At 44.3% G+C, this 21,110-nt stretch overlaps 1 protein-coding gene across 1 annotated transcript in view; it reads right to left on the minus strand.

The window, feature by feature from the left end:
- LOC104164833 (pleckstrin homology domain-containing family G member 4B-like) overlaps window positions 1-21,110 on the minus strand; it is a gene marked incomplete at both ends in the record, with an annotated part of 72,281 nt that overhangs the window by 46,884 nt on the left and 4,287 nt on the right. The window contains 4 exons of the mRNA XM_009704287.1: window positions 4,735-4,828; window positions 5,962-6,085; window positions 10,075-10,290; window positions 16,749-17,661. Coding sequence (XP_009702589.1) covers window positions 4,735-4,828; window positions 5,962-6,085; window positions 10,075-10,290; window positions 16,749-17,661 — 1,347 coding nt within the window. The remainder of the gene's footprint in view (window positions 1-4,734; window positions 4,829-5,961; window positions 6,086-10,074; window positions 10,291-16,748; window positions 17,662-21,110) is intronic.

Raw genomic sequence — 21,110 nt, forward strand, 5'->3', positions numbered from 1 at the left:
TTCTTGATAACTTTCCTGGTCATTCTTCCTAACAAAAAGGAAGTTTGGTTTTTTTTTTTTTCCCCACCAGTGCCAAAAATGTCATCTTGTCTTTACTTACTGCCAACTCACAATCAAGGACTTACATCCTGTTGCTACTGTTAAACCGACAGAAATTCCAAATACAAGGGATGTCTGGCAGCTGTAGTTCAAACTCTGTAATCCACGAGCAGCTCTCCAATTATAGAAGCACTCTCTACAGGGAAGTGAGAAACAGGCAGAGAGAGCAACAGCAGGAAGAGGGAAACGTAGCAGAAAGATCCAGACCACGGAGACAGGGCCCACTATACACGATGCCTGGGACCAGGATAGCAAGGAGAACAGCCATTTAAGCTGTCACGCCACATGGTTAAATAAGAGCCATCTCATCTAGAGATGTCTCCTAAGACGGTCTTTGCCTCTGCAAAGATCTCAGAAACTGTCAAGCAAAAAATCCTTTCCGGTCTGCTCAAGCTGCAAGGAACCTGCCACACAGCACACCATGACAGCAAAGGAAACCTGTTTAAATAAATGGCTCTGGCAGTGTTTGGTGTTAAATATCTGACATGAGCAGCTGAGCCAGAGTAGAGAGGCAAGTGGACCAGCAGAGACTGAGCCACCTAACCTGACACTGGGCCCAGTACAGCAATTAAGAAACAATGCCAACACAAGGACACACAATTCTGTAAGTGAAAGCAGCAGCAGAGATTCCAGAGTGGAGGAAAAAAACCTTTCTCTCATCTAGTCCTGAACCAGCATCCTTTTGAACAGGCAGGAAAAAATCCCCACTGAAACACCTTCCAAAACCGTGAGACGTTTCTAAGTCTTCTCAAATCCCTTTCTCCATAGCAAGTTATTCACACTTTCACTGTTCTTTGAACACTGATCAAAAGGCCAAAAAGAATTTATTGCATAGTTAGGCTGTATTAGGTAAATACTGAAGCTCATCTGAAGAGAGGATGGGGAAGTATTATAGCTGTATCAGCAGCTCTGGATTTGTCTGCTAGAAAGTATTGAAGGATGAAGACAAGCCACAGTTTCAAGACAGATCATGGTACTAAGTAAATTTATTCTTTCACAATCCCTCTTCTACTCCAACAGTCATGAGACATGCAGTCTGCGTGAGGGATAAAGGTAGTGATGGGGTAACATGAGGTTACAACAATAGCCAAAACACTCACTTGTTTGTTACTCCTGAAAATAGTAACTCAAAAACCATTCACAAATAAAGCTGTTAGGGGAGAAGTTCAGAGTTTTCCAATCCAAGTAGTAATATTTCCAAAGAAAGAACCTATTTTTCACCATATTTTTTTTCTTTGAACTGCTGACATCAGTCTCATCCAGCACTGATGGAACAATCCAAATTGACTAGAACAGTTGACAGGAGCGCCTCGGGAGACAGGCAGAGCTGGAAGCGGCAGGATGCTACTTGAAGAAGCTTTCCTGCAGCTTTCTGCACAATCTCTTACCACCTTTGCTAACAAAACCAGCTATCTGGAAGCAAAGAAACAGAGTCTCACACATGGAAGTGAGCTCCACACCTCCCAAAAGAGGCACAGTGTGGACAGCGTAGAATAGAGAGGCATCAACAGCAGCTCAGAAAGCACCAGGGTAAATACCCATCCTTTTTACTAATCCTTAAAAAAAAGAATTAGATACTTTCTTCCATCTTTCTCAAACCAAAGTTTCAAACAGTCTTCTGGCTTCCTGACCTAACTGGAAGTCCATGGCCACACTTAACAACACTGGCACAGTTTGAAGCACAGGCTGTCAGAGTGCTTGTGCAGATGGGAGAGTCCATAAATACCATGTTTAATCTCAAAGCGACCACTTCTAATGGAGTAATAGGAGGTCCCTGGTTTTTAACGTCAGACCAAGGTCCTCTGTACTTCTTCAGTAACAGAGCATGCAAATATACCTCTTGAACAGAAAGGTTTGCATAGAGCTTTTCTGCTTTCAACTGCTACTGCATCTCTTTGTCTTCATAAACAGACTCTTCCCTTCCCAATCCAACACATAGATGCAGCAGATTACAGGATTATGTGTTCGCACTGATATGCAAAATTCAAAATAATCTCACTCTATAAAGGCTCAGGTAGAGGGAAATCACACAGATACCTGTTCACTAAAGGCCAGTGCACCCATTCTACTGTCCATGCCCTGCCTGCTCACTAACCAAGGGATCAGCCCAGCACTCCTGAGCAGCAAAATTCCCCTGAACAGGCCTCCCAGCACAGAGCTTACTGGTGACCACCTGTGACCAAACATCACAGCGCCATACACCTCCACAAAAATCCTTACTCTAAAGCATCATTATGCAGGAACAAACATGATCTATTCTTGCAGCATGTACACACTGCGCATTTCCCTTCACCTCCCTACAGAGCTGCCAGAGTTCCTCCTGCTTCTTCCTGAGTTCGCTCTGCTGCAGCGCTTTATTCTACCCCTGCTTCCAGTGCTGTCATGGACAGAAGGATTTCCCAGCCACTCATATTCCAAAAAGGAAGGGGGAAGAAAGTCTTGCAGAATGCAAGTGGCCCTACCCTGAAAGGCAGAGAGGATAAGAAGCTTTCACCAGTGTACTATGTGGCTCTAGGTAGAGCAACTGACAGTCTCCCAGTGCAGTAGAGAAAACTATCTGCAAGGACCAAAAGTTGTCCATCAGCACTTAATTCCATTCATGCATTCATTCCAGAAAGATGGAGAAGTGGAAGAAGTATTTCCTCAGACTGATAGATCTTGATCCAGAAACCTGGGGAATCAGTCTTCCCTCCCCAGCGAGGTTCTCCAGGGTTACCAGATTCAAGCACCACAGCAGGAAGGGACTCTGCGTTAGGGCACCCAATCTGTGCTTACTCACTGTGAAGCAGTGATCCTCACTGAGAGTCAAGCGGAGAACAACCCTTCAAAATTGAACAAGCAACACTGGATCTTGACATTTAACAGATTCCACCCACATTATCATAGTAGGTTTCACAAAAGCCATGGAAATAAAATCCTGTTGAAGCAGAGACCAGAACAGCAGAGAAATGAGCTCCAGAGACAGTCTGCCAGAGATAAGAGACACTGGGAGATGCATCAGGGATTTCAGAAAGGACCCCAAGGAGCTGATCTGTTCTCTGACCTTAGAGGCATAAAACACAGTCTGCGCTTCTGCATCCACTGGCCAGCAAACCTTGATGCACTCTAGAAAGCTTAGCTTGCCTCACTGAGGTCACAGTCAGTTTTCTGTATTTCTCTATCCTTAATTCAGAACAGACGAGAGTGCTGCCGTGGGATCACAGAGGTAAATGCTAAGGATCTCCAAAAGGCTCAGAGAAGCCAGAGGATTATTGCTGTGCCATAACTGGATGCTGAGCTAGCTGAACAGGTCTCGTTTACGGATTCTGCAGAAGAGTCAGGGTAAGGATCAAAAAACTACAAGCAGAGTCATCAGCCCCTTGTCAGTCACTGTTACCCGGAGCACACATTCAGCTTCAGCAATCTGGCTTGCAGCACATTAATCCCTGTTAACTAACTGTTGCACCACCCTGATAATGAGGTGCTCGGAGCCAAACAGCCATCACAGCAGGATATTACAGACGCACTGCAAAAAACTTCCCCCACCTCCCTCGTTTCAAAGGGTAGGAAACTTAAGGTTAGAATGGCTTTATTCCTGTCATGTTTGTATGAGACTGGGGACAGTCTCAACATGTTGCTGGTTTCCAAATCATCCCACTAAGACGACCATGCAACTTACATGGGCAATGAAACGCTCAAAAGCTTTAGCAAGCCCACTGCCCTGTGGGCACAGCATAAAAGAGAAGATGCTTGCTTGTTACCTCTGTAGAACTGAGCAGGGCATCAGATTACTCCTTCACCACAGAGAATGAGCACATTGACAGAGCTCCCAGCTCCACCCAGCCTAGGAAGCAGGAGGACAGATCTCTGACTCAGCCCCAACTCTCAGATGTGGCACTGAAGCATATAAACCACAGAAGACATCAGTTTCATTAAAACATTGCCCTGTTCCACTTTGCAGAGTTTGAGTCCCAAGAGACCTAAGCTCTGACTTAAAAGGAACACCTGCTTAAACAAGATTAGTCATAGCTACAATCCAGCATCTCCCTGGCTTTCTAACAGCAGTAAATACAAGCTATCTAGGAGCAGGGGCAACACAACCCACTTGCTTTCCAAGGGACTAATATGAAAAAGCCTTTGACCTGAAGCAATGTAGAGCTACAGCATGTCTGATTCCAATCATTCAGAGACAGCCACATCACCAGCTGCATGTGCCTTTCCACCTGGCGTGATAAGCAGTATCCTTCCCTTCCCTCCATAGCAGGCAGAGGCTTCTCCTCTGCCCTTCTCCATGGTGGGCAAAAATCCCTGCATATTTCATGTAGCCTCTCAGTGCAGGAGACATCTCCAAGCACGGTAATTCATGACAGCATTCAGATTTGGGTATGGGCTGTTCTCAGCACAGAGATGACAGCAAATTTGGAGGGGTGGGGAGGGGTGTTCTCCCTTAACTCAGACTTGCTTTGGTTTTTTGCTTTGTCTGCAGTCTGGCAAGTCCAGGTCATCCTCCTAAAACAGGGCTGGGTGCATAATTCCACCTCCCAAAGCCAACTGAAACCCAGGTGGCAGACGGAGACATAAGCAGCAGATGGAGATGTAACATCCAACCAAGACAGCAAACCAACTAGTGTTCCTTTGCCCAAGCTCAAGGCTCACCTGCAATATGCTGAATGCCTTGAAGAGAGCAGGAACTGGTGAACAGCGACGAGCATCCACAAGAACAGTTAGACCCAAAGCCTGACATTCTGGTCTGCAAGGACAGAGAAAGAGAGGTCACGTTTGTCACCAATGAAAATCAATATGACTATGGAAACAGAACCCGTAGTCTTGGCAGGGTGAAAAGAACAGTACATTATGGCTCTGTAAGGACAGGTGACTAACTGGCCACCTTCTCCTAATCAAAATCTATACGTGGAAACCACCACCTGGATTGCTCAGTTTTTACCTTCGTTACTTCCACCTGAACTTCCCATTTCTCCAATTCCTAAGATACATCTCACAGATGCCAAAGGTGCTGACACCTGCTCTGGGTAATTCACACAGGAAAACCAGTCCTTCCTAATTGTGTTCAGGGACAAGCTTGGCCTTAGCCACACTGCTTCAGGAGAACAGCCATCCTGGATCAGACCCAAAGCCTATCTTGCCCACAAGCAGATTTGAAGTGAGAAACACAAGAAACAAAGCATGAGTAGCAGAAGCTTTCTCAAGGGTTAAGCCTGCTCCCTTTATCAATGGTTTAAAGGCTTAAAAAAAAAAAAAAAAAGAAAAAAAAAATCGCAAACAGAGTTAGCTGTTACCTCTCATTAGTTTAATCATCTAAAAGTGAAAGAAAGTCTCAGTAGAGCCTGAGATGAGCTGGGGCTAGAGAGTCTGTCACAGTGAAAGAAAGAGTAGCTGCAGCAAATTCCAGCCTGAAGACTCAAAAAAACAATTGTCAGCCACATATCAAGGAAGATTTTCTCAACCCTTGCAGATCCTCCCCCTCTCTCAGCTTGGAGGCCTGGCCCTAAAATCTCATGTCACAACACTGTATCACGGAGCTGCTGCATGACTGCCCCATCATAGCTCCATTTTCTGAGCTAATGAAGAATAGCAAGAATGGCTTGGATTCATGTCAATGCATGAAAACATTCAGTACTTACCTAATTTTATCGCACCATGTGCACAAGGTACATACAGAGTAGCCAAAGGGCTTACTGAACACGACCCAGTTCACCCTAGCAGGAGATCCCCATGTGTACAGTTTCGGTACTGTCTGGACCAGGTTCCCAGGCCAATAACGTCAACCTGTTCCACTCACTGCCTCAGCTTCCACCCCCTCCCAAAAGGCAAAGCGGATACGGCAGCAGCTGCCCACCCTGCCAACCCAAGAGTGTCACAAACCTTGGGATGCTGTGCAAGTACAGAAGAAGGCGTACAAGCTCAGTGGTATTGCAGTGGGGGTTTAACCAGGCTGTGTTCCTTGTTGTTATTATGGCCACTGCACGTCCTGATTTATCTCTGGTACCTGTAAAAAGAAGGGGGCGGGTGGGAAGGTCACACAAGGAAGTCAGAGCCTGGCTGCAGGTGTGTATGCCTCATATTCCCCTACTACCACCCCATCACCTTCCTGGAAATGCTCCACAGAACTCGGTATGTTGCAGATTGTGGTAGGCTATAAACACACTTCCAAGGTACCCAAATGTTGCCCCAGGAGTGAAGGAGCTGAGCTCCGCTTGTCTTTGTCTCATTGTAGTGTTAAACTTGGACTGCTTTCTTCTATCCAAACACACATTCTTCATAAAATACAGCTGAAGTTGGCTAACGATAACCCAGCCTTGTGACAAAAGCAAGAATCTCAAACTCGAGATAAATAATCTCACCTCCACTTGTGTTATAATATTCACATTGCTGTCAGACCAGAGAACGCAGACAGGTCTGCAGAACAACATGCGCTGCCCAATGAGACTGGGCACGCACACTGCAGGCTGAGCCTGGCACCTAACCAGACATCTCATCCTGGGAACAAAGCCCTGAAGTCAGGGCCTGGAGCTCCTCCTCAGAGGCTGCAGAGCGGACAGCCCAGGAGCACACTCCTGCCTGCTCACAGCTCTGACAAGGGCAGAGTCAGTGCCAGGCTTTCATCAGTTTCAGAGTTTGTTCAGTGCCTAGGGAATAGATAAGTCACAATATGGGCAACACAACTGAGTTGTGGTACGTTGAGGAAGGAGAAACCCCTCTGTCTCAGTTAGCCAGGACAAGGGTTCTCCGCCTCCCACTTTCCAAAAGCCCAAAGACACAGCTTGTCACAGCAACCAAGCCTGCTCTAAGGGCTCCCAAAACTAAATGATAGTCTGGCTTTAGGCTTTAGCCACAACGTGCACCAAGAACTCTGAAGAGAAGGACATAACAGTGCCATTTCTGGCATCACGTCCAGCCTCCTCTCCAGATGCAAAGGAGAGGTAAAGAGCAGGCAAACATACCGCTTCGGAGACTCAGAGCTGCCTCTGCCATTCAAAAGCGGGCACTGCCTCTGGATCCAGCCTGCTCAAGCAACCAGTGCTCTGTGGGCACCCACATCATCAGGAATGTAAGTGATTTGGAGAACAGTAGGGACAACACCTCTATTGTGTGAAAAGTCATTCACAAGAACAGGAGCCATTTCCTGCCATACAAATTGGGGAGGGGGGGCGGAAATCCCAAGCATGAGACAAAACCAGAGGCTTAAAGAAAGCTATGTCTTTCTGTCTCTTCTGACTTTTATTGCTACCACAGAAGATACTGTCCTGGACCACCTCTCCCAGGGACAAGCACATGAGTGGACAGGTAACAGAGATACAGATGGACAGCCCCAAGCACAAAAAACTGCCCTGGTGTGATCTCAATCTGTCACTAGGACGTGACTTGAGTAAGGGCCACAGACACAGATGGGCATGATTTAGAAGCAGGGCTTTCTTCCTCCCAGGGTCCAGGACTGTGACCCAGGTTTTCTCCTGCTAAGAGCAGGGACAAAATCTTTCGTCGTCTGTGTGATTCAGGAGGAGTTTTATTACTCCTGAAATACTGCATTCTGGACACTGTATAATCAAAGAGCTGGAGAGAAATTAGAAAAAGCTTGTTAATATACCATCTTTCATAAGCTAAGGGGATCATTAGAAAATTAAAAAGAGTGAAGCACTCAATTACTGGAAAAATGGCTCATTAACCAGGCTCAGTAAAAACTTTCTTATTCTGAAGCAACATATTTTGTCCATCAGGGAGGCTGGTTTAATCACCAGAATCTGATTAAACCTTGAACTTCCATGTAGGAGCCCAGAAACTGCCTGACCAGGTCAAAAAAGCAACTGCAGCCACCAGAGCTAGGTCTCCAATAGTCGCATAACCAGATGATTTGACAGCAGAACGCAGAATTGAAACTCTCCTGAAATGAAAATTTCTTCCTAACTCCATCAGCTACTAGTTTATCAATTAGCTCTTATTCACTATTCATTATAAAAAACTTAACCTTTCTAATGTAATTATTATATCATTACCAATGTCTAACATAAAGCATTTAAGTGAGTGGTGAGTGCGTTCCCTCAGGTGTGAGGATTGCCCACTGAAATCCAAAAGGAGACACGCGAGACAAGAGATGTCAGTCAAATCCAATACTGCTTCTATGGAAAATGTGATCCCTCCCTTAGATGAAAACTCCCTTAGAAGTGGTATCACACCCAAACCTTGTTTCTTGAATGTATTTCAAGGGCACATCCCTTCATCCCATATTCAAATGCATTTGCCTCATTGAACAGTCGGACATTATGACAGGAATCTGTGACAAAGGAAACAACTAGAGCATTAGGCCACAGTCAGGCTTCTACAATAGCATGGACTACGAGCTTCTCTCAAAGATCCCTCTCTCAAACACTGTAATTTTTTGGCCGTTGTACACAGCATAAAAACGTCCAACCTGATCAGCAGACCAGAGAATTAGAAATCCTCCTTTGGAATTTGTTCTAACAATTTACTTCCCAATGCAAAGTTACATGTTTGAATGTGCCCTAACTCTGCCCTGCGCTTGGTTTCTCTTTCACCTTTTTCCAGAAGACTGGAAAAGTCTTATTTCCCTGTCCTCCTTCCCTGCACAAAGGTGTTTACACCTCATTCTCAATCATTTTATGAGATAACCTCCTAGTTTCTTGCCATAAGACATCCAATTCAATTACAAGAAAGGGCTGTCACTCTTCTCTGCACCACCTCCAACATTCACCATTTCCCTTTACAACAAAGGCATGAGAACAGCCCGAACTATTTGAGAGGCATCATGAACAAGTACACAGAGGTAAAAATCACTTTCTTAATCTGCCTAGTCATCCCCTGTCCTTTATACATCTGAGGTCAAAATTGGTCTTGCAGCCTCAACACTGAGTGGGAGACCCCTGTGCTGCCTTTCTGCTCTCCTTCCCAACTTCTCCACACTGCACAGGTCTGCCTCACCTCTTCTCTGCTCTCTGGCCAAATTTTCAACTCATACATGGCTCCTGAGCTGATCGAATGCAGCTATCTTCCTGCCCCGCACTGGACAACCCTCTCACTGGCTGCGGAAGGAAGCGAGCCCACCAGGGCTGCTTACGCAGACGCTGCCAAATGGCTGTTTCACACTGGAGAGGTAGCTCTCACTTCCTCTGCTTTACTTCATATTTGGTTAAACAGCAAAGACCTCTTGTGTGGGCCCTGCACATCAAGCAATCCTGGCTGCTCTGTCCAACAGCCTCAGCTTTGTTCACCACTCTGCCAATATTTGTCCCATGCAGAAGTTTATCTGCAGAAATTTAATACTTGCTGCCATATCAGATGCAAACACTGAATAACGTTTGACCTAGAACTGAACTCAGCAGAACAATTCTGGGAAGTCCTCCCTTGATAGCTAGTTTTGTCATCTGCTATTTAGCTTCACTGTCGTTCATCCCACATGCTGCTCATCCACACTTCATTGGGATATTCCTTTCAACATTACGTGTCATGAAATCAAATGTTTTCTAAAAATCTATTATATCTAGGCAGCTACATTTAATCAACCAAACTTCTAATTACCAAGAACAAAACTGGTTTTACAAAAGCAACGTCAAATAGCATCTTCTACACTCCTATCCTTTAATTATCTACCAAGTGAATCAAGTTCCTATTGTTTTGACCAGGTCTGATGTCAGGCCCACCAGCCCATCATTAGCTGCACCCTCACTCTTCTCTTTTTGAACTACTCATATGAGCCTACAGATTTGGTATTTCTGACTCATACGTGTTTGGTTAACATTTTGAGACTCCTGGGAGCAAGTTAACATTACTTTCATCAGAGAGAAGTTCTACTTCCTGTCCTTCCCATCCAGAAACTTTAGAGGATTCAAGAAGTATTGCTTCTGGAGAGAGAATGGAGAGAAATGGAATTGGCACCAGTCTGCAGCACTGCAAAGAGAGGCTCATCTCCCATGCCCTCCTAGAAACCATACTTCCCAGACACATTCTGGCTCAGCTACTCACCAGGCAGGTAGGCAACTCCACTCCTGAGCACTTCTGGGTTCACATCTTTGACTATGGTAGGTGCAGACCGACCACCCCAGGCAGTCCCAGAAGCTGGGGATGTCAGAGGAGCAGTAGTTGTTGAGGTTTCCTCCAGGGTACCGACTTTACTCACTGGTTTCAACACATCTGTGCCAGTTGTTTCTTTTCTTGTCTCTGCCCCTTCTGACACCATCCCTGTAAGACAAGCAGCAGTCAGCAGCTTGAGCAGAGCTCCACCCAAAAGGTCCCAGGTAAGTACCAGATTGGGGAGGGATGTGCCCCCAGCCCCAGCACTCTGCAGCTCTTCCAGTCTTCGTGCCGGTAGCAGGCATGTTCCGAAACTAGTTATAACGTCAATATCCCTGTAATTCTAAAAAAAAACCAAACCAAAACAAAAGAAACCCCTCCCCCAAAAAAACCAAACACCAAAAGCAATTTATTATGAAGTTTGTAAGTTACAAAAACTCAATTCAGATCAGAATTACCGTAGTCAAAGTCATTTTTAATGGTAACATATCAAGCAGTACATGTCTGCTCACAGCCTGAAAGTCTGGCATGGTACAAGTCCATGGTGAAGCTCCAGCAGCTTGAGCATGCTGAAGTGATAAACCAGCTTCTGACAGGGAGAGCTGCTCCATCAGAGCAGAATTATTCCCCCAATGCTACTTTCAGATTAGTTCCTGAAAAGATGAAGTCAACTTGAGGCTGACAAATCAGCTGGAAATTGGCCAAAGAGACTTTGTTCTACTCGTCCAGACTTTTTTAATTAACAGTTAATGTGAAAGTCAGAAATCTATTTTAAAACCCTGAAGAACAGGATGATTACACCAATCAGCTCTGTTTGTGAACTGGAGAAAATGCTTTCTTTGCCTGACACCTCAGCTCTAAAGTACAAGTCAGAGTCAGTTAATTCTAAAATTAAAGATCATAGCTACTACATGGAAACTAATGCTAGTTTTACCAAGTTTCAATTTTCACATAAAAGTAGCTGGAGAGAAGAAAAAAAAATATATATATATACCTACTGTGTAAGAAGTATTATTCCCCATTTCCCAACATTATAAGAATTAGAAGCCAACAATATGTCTGCAACAATACGTCTTTAGTATCCTAAGTACACAGCTAGGCTATCTCACTGTTTGGCAGAAAGATACACTAAAGAAAAGGCTATACTTTGCTGCAAATCCTGATACTTCAATATCTACCAACAAAAAAATCAATCTTTCTTCAGGAAAATAAAAGAGTGGAGTATTTATTTGCTTGCTATGAAGTAATACGTTTTAATTGCTATTTAAAATCAACTTCAACCATCCTACCTTCCTGCTGCATCAACAATACTGACACTTGACTCAGTTTATTTACTAACAGATTCCAATACTTCATTAAAGAGCAGGACCAGGAACAAAGCAGCCCTTGAAGTGGCTTTCAATACAAGTTTTAGCAGTGAAGGAGATTTACAGGTTGAGGCCTAGCCCAAACTGCTTTTATAATTGCTAAAGTGGGTGAGAGAAGTGCCCTGAGCAGCATGGCTCACTGCGCAAAATTATCCAACGGCAAGGGCAAACTAGGAGGGGCTTCAGAGCTCTGCACTATCAAGGCCATGATGGAGTAGTTGCTCATTACTCTTTGGTAACACCCCTCTTGAGTAGCATCCCTGGGACCCAGCTTGCCCGTTGCTGCACTTGGCCACATAAGCGGTTGCAACGGCTTCAGGGCTCTGCACAGTTCTGGGACACTTCAGAGCTCAGTTCTGTTCCTAGTACTACCTCAGCCTCCGCTTTCCAGTGATGCAAGAGGCGTCGTTCACTTTGGACAACGCTGCTAGATCTTCCTGATGTGGCATTTTAGAGGGGTATTGATCTCCCGTAGATGGGATATCTGGAAGATCACAGAGTCATGTAAGTCATGCCCCAAAGGTTTCATGTTAAGGGCTGATAGACTTTCTAGGAGAACACAGAATCATCTTTGTAAGGAGCTGTGAGGCCTGGTAAGAATCAGAACCACACAGTTTGTAGTAAAGGAATCTGCATTAAATGACAACAGCTTGCAAAGAGGACCAAAAGGTGTCGTTTAGACAAGAAAGGGAACATAACTATATTGAAGGTACCATACCAGGGCAAGAGAAAGACATAAATGTACATAGCAGCCCTGCCTTGGATATCTCTTAGGAATGAGGTAGCAGTTCCCAAAAGCTAGAAGAGAGAAGCACTTTGCTCAGCCCACCAGGTACAGTCCTGGGGCTTTTCAACCCAGGGAAACCTCACTGGAGTTGTGCAGCCTTCAGACTACGCACATCTTGCCCAAACCTCTCTCTTCCCTAAGCTTCTCGGGCTCCGTTCAGATCTGTAGACACCACCTCTCTCCAAACAAGCCCAAGCACACTGTTTGTTATTTGCAATCTGGGGTGGAGGCACTTACTAAAGCGGAAATTGTAGAATGCGGAGGATTACATCAAAAAGCAAATTGAGAGCTGGAACATCTGCATTTGCCGTGTTTGCAGGTTCCACCTTTCCCCGAGGTTAAGGAAGCGGTAGAGGAGGATTTGCTTGTGTGCATTTCAAAGAGACATTAGCATTTTTCCTGCAAACTGCCTGAGCACCAGTATCACCTATGCTAACATCCCATAGTAACAGGGACTGGGAACGAACGCCCTAACAGGTGCTGCTGAATATGCTACAGTGTTGCTTTTCAGCCAGTTTCTTGAATATCAAGATATTTTCCACTCCCAAAATACAGGAATTCTTTCCAGAGCTGCAAAGTCTCAAAATTCACTTTCACTTAAAGTTAGTCATTTGGGAAAAACAGCAGTCACATTATCTGTGAATGGAACCAGGGTAAATTTTAAGCCACCAACTCAAACCAGCTCACATTTGCCTCAAAAATCTTTTTAAGTTAGATCATATTTGTGCAGAAAATAAGCTCACTGGGAGTGCGAGGAAGGGGAGAGAGTTAAGCGACAAGGAAAAAATCTGCAGGCACAGCAAACTCGGATGCCCCAGTTCTGAATGTGTATTTTGATGTAGTTATAGTGTCTGCCATAACAAGCAAGCTCTTCCACCTCGCATCGAGCAAATCATGCATCTGCCCACTACTACTGAGGTGTGAACTGCACATCTGAATTGACCCAGTAAAGCTTAAGCTTTGTTGTTATTTATAGTTTAGGCAAGACACCCCCAATCTTAGTAGCAAAACGACCCCAACAAGACACAGTTACAGAGAATCTAACTGGCCTACAGACCAACTGGCTGGAAGAGAAAAGTCCATTTGTAAGACACCTGCTTCACTTTGTAATTTTATCTCTGAATTATCTTATTATTATATCTCTGAGGGTTTAATGGGGCTAGATAAGAGGATGGCTTGTTTGGATCTCAAAGCAATCAAATGTAATTGAATGGATTAAGCTTGTTATAGTTCCAGCTATACTGTTTAAGAAATACTCCCAGCATTAACAGATACCTGAGCTGCGCTGTGCCTTAAACAGTTTGGTTGGGTTTGGTTTGGAGGCTTTTCCTGGTGATTTAAGTTGTTTCTTTTGCTTTACAAACTCTGAGCTACTAACAGGGTATTTTTTAACTGCAACGCCAAAGTTTAACATCATCAGAATTGGGCCACAAATGTCACTTATTTCAGCCAAATCCCCAGAAACATTTACATTGTCTTTCATTAAAAACAAACTCCACACATACTCCAGAAGGGTCCATCATTGCTGAAATCCACAGCAGCAGCCAAGACTTGTCCTGTGGAGCAGCAAGAACATGAACATCACATTTATTATCTCATATATGAGCTGGACCTGGCTAATTTTAGAGAGAAGAGTGGGAACACCGAATAAGCAGCCACTGGAGTCACGAGGAAAGCGTACACCCAGCACTCAACACAGCCTTGGTTTTCTGAGGTCTGGCCCTGTGCAAACAAAGTCAAGCCAGGTTCAGTTTGGCCAGGGGAATGGACACCCGCAGCACAGTTATTTACTGGCATACATCCCCCAAGAGCCACAGATAGACAGAAGGTGACCTCTTTTTTTCTGCTCATGACGGTAGATGCTCAGAGACATGCACACTTCAGAAAAAGAAACTTTTGAACTGATACCTCCATTTCACAGAAGAAAAGTGTCACTCCAAAAGTATCACAAATACTTGGGCTTGCCTAATTATGGAATTAAAATATTTTGGTGCAGGTGTTAATGAAATTTCATTTTAATCAATGGACACTTTAGCTCCATTAGGAGGTCACACTAAGGTATCAGGTAAAATGTGACTTTTGGACACTTGAGAAAGTAGCTGTGTTTGCAGCCAAATGGAATAGTGCTGCAGTGGTGATGTAGGCTCTTAGCCACACAATTTAAGACCAGCACAAGCATAACACCGGCAGCCTGTCTCAATACAACCAGCTCTCGATCTGTTCCTTCACAAGGTCAGACATGCTCTAGCAATGTGGGTCTACACCTCCGACCCTTTCAACAGTCCTCACTCTAATATTTCAAGTTGGGTAATTTTCCTAGCCAGAGGTCTCAGGGAATGAGAGCTGTTGAACTGGAATGGCATGTTTCACCGCCCCCGCCACACACACGCGCCTTGATGTGATCTGCATATCTAGCTACAGCTTTCCAGACTCAGTCGAGTTAGGAAAAGTCAACATGGTGTCCATGCGCCTGCCTACAGTCTGGTGCAAAAGACAGACACCTGGATCGCCTGTTCAATTCCTTCTGAAGGAGTGCAGCTCCAGCACAGGAACCCAGGCACCAAGAAGTCTGTGCAAGACTTGCTTGAACGTATCGTTTGAGTTGAAGTTAGATGCTTAATTTCTCCGCGCTCTCCCACTCAAGTTAAACAGCTCCTACTTCAAACATAACCAAGCTGAAGAAAGCATGCCAGAGGGGAAGGGAGGGAAGAGGGGAGGGAATCTCTCAACTCCGCAGTTTGCTGCTTAAATCAGTTACCAGCACACGCATTTGTTGATCTTTGGGTCATGTTACACAGCTAGTATTTTACTGTGGCATCCACTGCTGCTTCCTCTTCCCACAACCGTCTTCCTAAAGCCAATTTTCAACTGTGAAAGACTTGTACAGTTAGACATTCTCTTCTCACACATTCTTATTGCATGCATCCCTAAAGTGCACCAACGTAACAGGTGGAGGTCACCGGCAATCAGATTAACTGAAATGAAAAGTCTTAGACTGGAACTTTGTTCTGTACTGATGTAAATTTGCAAAGAATTATTAAACAAAATACCTACAATAAACCCACCTGCAAACAAAAAGCTAATTTCAAGCCACAAAAATGACAACTTAATCACTTTCCTGGAGTTTGTGCTATTTCCCCAAAGCCTCCCAGCAGACGTACTTGTCAGTGATACAACTTGAGGACTTTGCTTTCTATCCATGTTATCAAACAGATAAACATACAAACATCCAATTGCTGTACCTTTAGGAGATGATGCCCCAGAAGCTGCCTCTTGGTGGGAGTGCAGAGTGGTGGGCTCTGTATGCTCCTCAGCGGGTTCTGAGGACAGTGGTCCAACCTCCAGTTCCTCTTCAATGGATTCCAGTGTTTTTAAGGCTATAGTCTTTGACTTTTCCCCGTAAGAAAAACTTCCCTGGTTCTCCCCCCCTCCCTGCAAGTTCTGTACTGCAACATGCACTGGGTTCAGCACATAGTTCTCTTCACTTTTATGGCCCTGGTTTTCTACCTGTCTTTGTGGTACCTCACACTTCTCTCCAGACCTCTGGGTTCTGAATTGGCTTGAGCCTTCCGCTTGCGCATCAGGGCCCAAAGAGTCACTGTTATTTAATTGTTCTGCCATCTGATCACCCTCTGCCAACAAAGCAGTTTGAAGTAGCATGGCTTCTTCAGCTTTCTTATGTTGACAGGCAGAGACCTCTTGCTCTTCACCACCTGTAGGAGCTTTGACAGAACAGCTACCATGACGAGCCTGATTCTCATTTACATTTAATATTTGTTCAATCTCTTTGACTTCCTCTGTGTTGTCCCTTCTTCCTAACTCAAATTCATCTACTTCTCCTTGGTTCTGTTCTGGAGGTTTTAATGGAGAACTAAGATTTGCTTCCTGATCACTGCAGTAATCACCAACTGCTCCTACATCTGCTGTGTTTCCTGAAGGAGAACCTGTCTCCACGCCTACATCTGAACTCTTAGGCATGATAACCAACGTAGCAGCCTGGACTGGTGCAACACTTTCACTGACACTCTGGCAAGAAACATCAGAACTTTCCTTTAGTGTGCAATGTGGTCCCAAAGGCCCTAGGACTGACATAGGGGAGGTATCCATCTCTGTCACCTCACTTTGACCCTCAGTCAGTGGTTCTCCATGTTCTCTCAGTATCACCTCCTCTTTAGCAGCAGTAGCATCTAGAATTGTTTCTGGGCTCTGCTCCGATGTTTCAGCACCAGGATTTCCACTACAACCATCACTTTCTCCTTCCACGTTTCCAGGAGCACCAAGCATTTGTGCTTTGGAGTTGACGCCATCTCTAGCACACACGTCACCGTAGCTGCACAGTGCATATTGCCAATCGATTGAGTGTTCACTGCATGTCTCCTGCTCTGCAGATGAATCTTCTGCACTGCAGGCAGGAGACTCAGTCACAGGAAAGCTATTCCCCATGTTTCCAGGACCACCTGATATCAGCTGACCTTCTGGAGACAGTTCTCCACGTGGCATCATTTTGTTGCTTTCCAATGGAATTACATTTTTGAGGACTTCTGTAGAAGTCCTCAGAGTGTCCATTTGACAGTGCTCCTTCTGCATAAGTGCTGACTGAATTAAGTTCTTGGAGTAGGTACTGTCTTGAATGACAATAAACCTGTGCTTGCCTTTAGAGGCATTCACTCCTGTTCTGGGCTGAGTTAGATAATTTAAAGCTAGCGATTGGGTTAAAGAGCCTGTTTGTGGCCCAAACCTGGGCAGTGAAACTTCTGTCAGCTCAACGTACTCCCCTTCAAGGTCACTTTTCAAGTTCTCTTCAGGCACAGGACTTGTACATACACCATTGACAAGAACTTCACTGAACTGCGGAGCTATGCTGCTAATGACCAGGTTGTCTCGATTTGGACTTTGTTCCTGTAGATACTGAGATCCTAGGTCTGGTGAACTGCACTCAGCATGGTCCATGGGGAGGCAGAAAATTGAACCTTCCTCTGTTATTTCTGGAGAGATGATATTGTTTTCAATTATTTTTGGTTTATTGATAAATTCAGGATTAACCACTTTATCCCAGGGGACACGAAATATTTTATCATCAGTGGTTAGTAAACAATTTTCCAGTGCTATACCCATCCGCTCTCCATTGAAAGTACTCAACCATTCCAGAGTAAAAATAGAGGTATAGGAAACTTCTGGAATCACGACTTCCTCTACATTATGCTTGTCTTTTGCCAAACATTTCAATACAATTCGTGGAGACTTCTTCAGATAGGGGACCACCTGCAGGTAGAAGTCACCAGGCTTCAAGATCCGCCAGTCAATGGAAGCCAGCTGGACTACAATCTTCTCATGAATACACAGGGGCCAGCCCTCATGGCGAAACAGCAAGCCACAGTACTGAACCTACAGAGAAAAGAGAAAGTGTTTTCAGCATCAGGAACAGATCTCAGCTCAAGGTTTTGGACAAGAGAGACCAACGCTTCTCTTTCACAGCTGTACTGATAGTACAGCTGAATTTACAGTCTTTGGTTATTAGTGTAGGGGAGTTTTCCATACTGAGGTCTTCTCTTTAAAAAGCAGAAACAAGAAAAGTTACCAACACATATCACCAGCATCTCAGAATTTGAATATGAACCAACCAGCTGCCAGAAGTCTCAGCCCTCTTTTAAAGCTGAGTCAGTCCCGCCAGCCAGAGGTCTAAGCCCCAGAACCCCTGTACAGAGAAATCAGCAGTTCTCACCTCCCAGTGCTCAATCTGGAAGACCCTGTCTCTACCTCATTTCTGACTCATTAAGACCAACTGGACTAAGAAAGTGAAAATTCAGACCACAGAGCATCCCTAACCAAGTGCCATTAGCAAAATGCAGGCAGACAGCAGTGCTTACAATGCACAGACAAAACCCACTGTCCTCAGCTAAAGACCATCCACAGCCTTAACAGACGTGGCGGCAAATAATACGCATCATTTCCAGAGCATCCACAGCGAGCTCTAGGTTGTATCAGGTACACTCAATACCAAACTGCCAGAAGGAGGCTGTAGATGCAGAAACCTCACTGCATGGGATGCCGCTAGTCAGCCTGGCACCCCAAAATGTCTTTTCTCTGGTGAAGCAGTGTTGGGTCTTTAGACTGAGGTCTGCTGGAAGGGAGGTAATGAAAAGCTTTGCTGATGAGCAAAGGCAGAATGAAAATGCCAAGGTCTGGGTGAGGACCTGTTTTTATTCCCTGATGTGCTCTGCTGGAGTATGCAGCATGTTCCACCTAATTTTGGTTAAGCCAAATTGAAGAGCATAGAGCCAGGTAAAAAGCATCACTCATCTCGTGCTATCAAGAGCTTATGCAAGGCAGGCGGAGACAAGTTACATGGGATGCAGCAGCAAGGGATGGCTGCAGCCTACCAGTGAACAGAAGGAGATCCTGTGAAGACAAACCAGGAGAAAGGAGGCAGCAAATGAGGAAAGCATAGCAGAACCACAGAGAAAGAAGGCAGCAAATCCCATCAGCAAGCTGTGAGGAACTACACTTAGCATACCAGGGCTTTCCTCATTCTCAAAACATAGCAGCACTCAGGACAAGTCTCAGACAGATCCCAATCAAGTAAAAGAACTGAAGTTTCATGGCTGAACTGACTTGACTCGATTATTTACAGCTTGATCACAACTTCAAAAAACAAAAATCACTGCTTTGAACTTGATTCTGTTTGGGTCAAGTAAGGTTTAAATCGAGCCATGACACAAGCCATCACTTTCATCTTTCTCTGTCATGACAAGGGTTTCTATAGGAGTCACCTGTATCAGATGCAATACTTTAATCAGAAAGCTGTCATCTGGAAGCCCAAATACTTTAATATTGGCAGCATTAGACTCCAGACATTTTATCTTGTTTCTCTTATGTGGTCACATGGAAGTCCTGGCAAAGAAAGCAATTTATAAAAACACTATATTCTGCAGGTCAGACAGATGAGAGAAAAAAAAAAAACTTTAATTCAAATATTTTGCCATATAGCAGAGAAAGCACAAAACTGGAAGGAACATCCTGGATCCTCACACACCTTGAAACAACAGGTAATGGCATCAAGTAGTTTCTTTCCTATGTTCATCAAGCTTTACCTTCAGCCTAGCCAGGTTTCTTATCCTCACTGCACCTGATGAAAAGTTGCTCAGAGGCTTGAAAGCGCAAATCATCCTTCAGATTCAACAATTCCTTCTCCTCCTCAACCCTGGAGCTTATTCTCTGGATGTGTTCCCATTGCCCCATTGCTTGAAATTATTAAGCTATGTCACATCACATTAGCACATCTCCCTTGATAATCTCTTAAGCCTGCCTGAAGCACCTCCTTGGTGATGTCTTTTTTCTTTTTTTTTTTTTTAAGAAACATATGTCTTTGTTCAACTTTTTCATTGTGCAAAGCATTGCAAAACACTGGCACTAACACATCCCAACTGTGCTAGAAGCATCTCTTAAAGCTAAGATCACACTTGTCTTCCAGTCATGCCCCTGTGGTAACCCGGTCACCTGCTAGTTTTTCTTTCCAAACTGATCAACCCCAGTTCACAACAGAAATTCTGCCTATTACTTTGTGGAGGCACATGCTTGCCCTGAGTCTACTGTTATAAAAACTTAAGTACAAAGGTTTAGAGCTCATCTTGTGTAATACATTTATCACCCTCTTCCTCCTCCTTTAGGTTATTGCTTGTGTCTCCCAGACTGGTTTCATCACAAATATCTATCATATGCATACTCTTACTTTTTCTGCCAAGGTCATTGATGAGAAGTAACGTGTCTTATGACTTCTGCCTCCAACCCAGTTTTCACTGCCGTACAAACATCCTTCCTTTCAACAGTTTGTTACTCGTCTTGCAGTACTTGCATAAACCTCCATCCCTTTGACACAGTAATTAATTTTCCATATGACTCCATCCTTTACGGAAGAGATTAGACAACAAAACTTTTCTCTCTAGAGAGAGCTGGTTTATGGAAATGGCTACTCTTACACTACCCGCCATGGAGCAAACCGCATGAAAAAAAATGTTACCTAGTTTTGAACAGGTCAGTTAATTCAGTCCTCACTCATGCATGTTGTTGTACGCTCAGCTTGTTCTCTGTATTTTGTTACTAGCCCTGACTTAACAGATTCAATAAAAAGCTCTGTTATCAGACATTCGGCATTACATGGTAACTTCTTCCATATTCCAGGATGGAGACCAGCCAGTCCCTTTTCTTTGACACATTCAATTCCATAGACATTTCAGTCATGGCAGTTTTATTTCTGCTTACTGTGCAACTGCCTTACTGTTGTATCTACATGTTGTATCACTACTACACTGAATATTACTTTAGTTTTCATTTTTTTGAACAATCATATTAATATTACCTTTATATTCTAACCCTGAACTCAGAGCAGACCCACCTCCCTTTCTTTTCTCTTTCCATTAAGTTTGTGTTAGGTTGCAGGGCTTTTTAACTCTCAGTTGCTTGTACTTCCCTCAAAGGTACAGGGAGCTAAGCTTCACAGTCTTAGTTCTTATGCTTTCTGATCTCTAAGACACAGATGCGCTACCAGCTAGGTCCTTTCTAACACGGCACAGTTAAATTTAGCCAAGCAAGACCTTCCCTCGCAGCACACAGTTTGCAGAAGTTGCTACTGGCTTCAGCAAGTCTCAGGCTGTATGTACTTCACAGACTTTTCCATTAAGCTCAAGACTTGCACAGCACGTCAGTCAACAGAGCTTATATCACCTACAGAAGTGCCCAAGCCAAGTATTTTATATATCAGGTTTTAAACAATAACAATTTGCAGTTTTCCAGAAGAGTCTGTACAATAGCACCCTACATCACACTACAACAACCGC

The sequence above is a fragment of the Cariama cristata genome, unplaced genomic scaffold (assembly GCF_000690535.1).
Source record: "Cariama cristata isolate BGI_N322 unplaced genomic scaffold, ASM69053v1 scaffold6467, whole genome shotgun sequence".
In the NCBI taxonomy this organism is placed as follows: domain Eukaryota; kingdom Metazoa; phylum Chordata; class Aves; order Cariamiformes; family Cariamidae; genus Cariama; species Cariama cristata.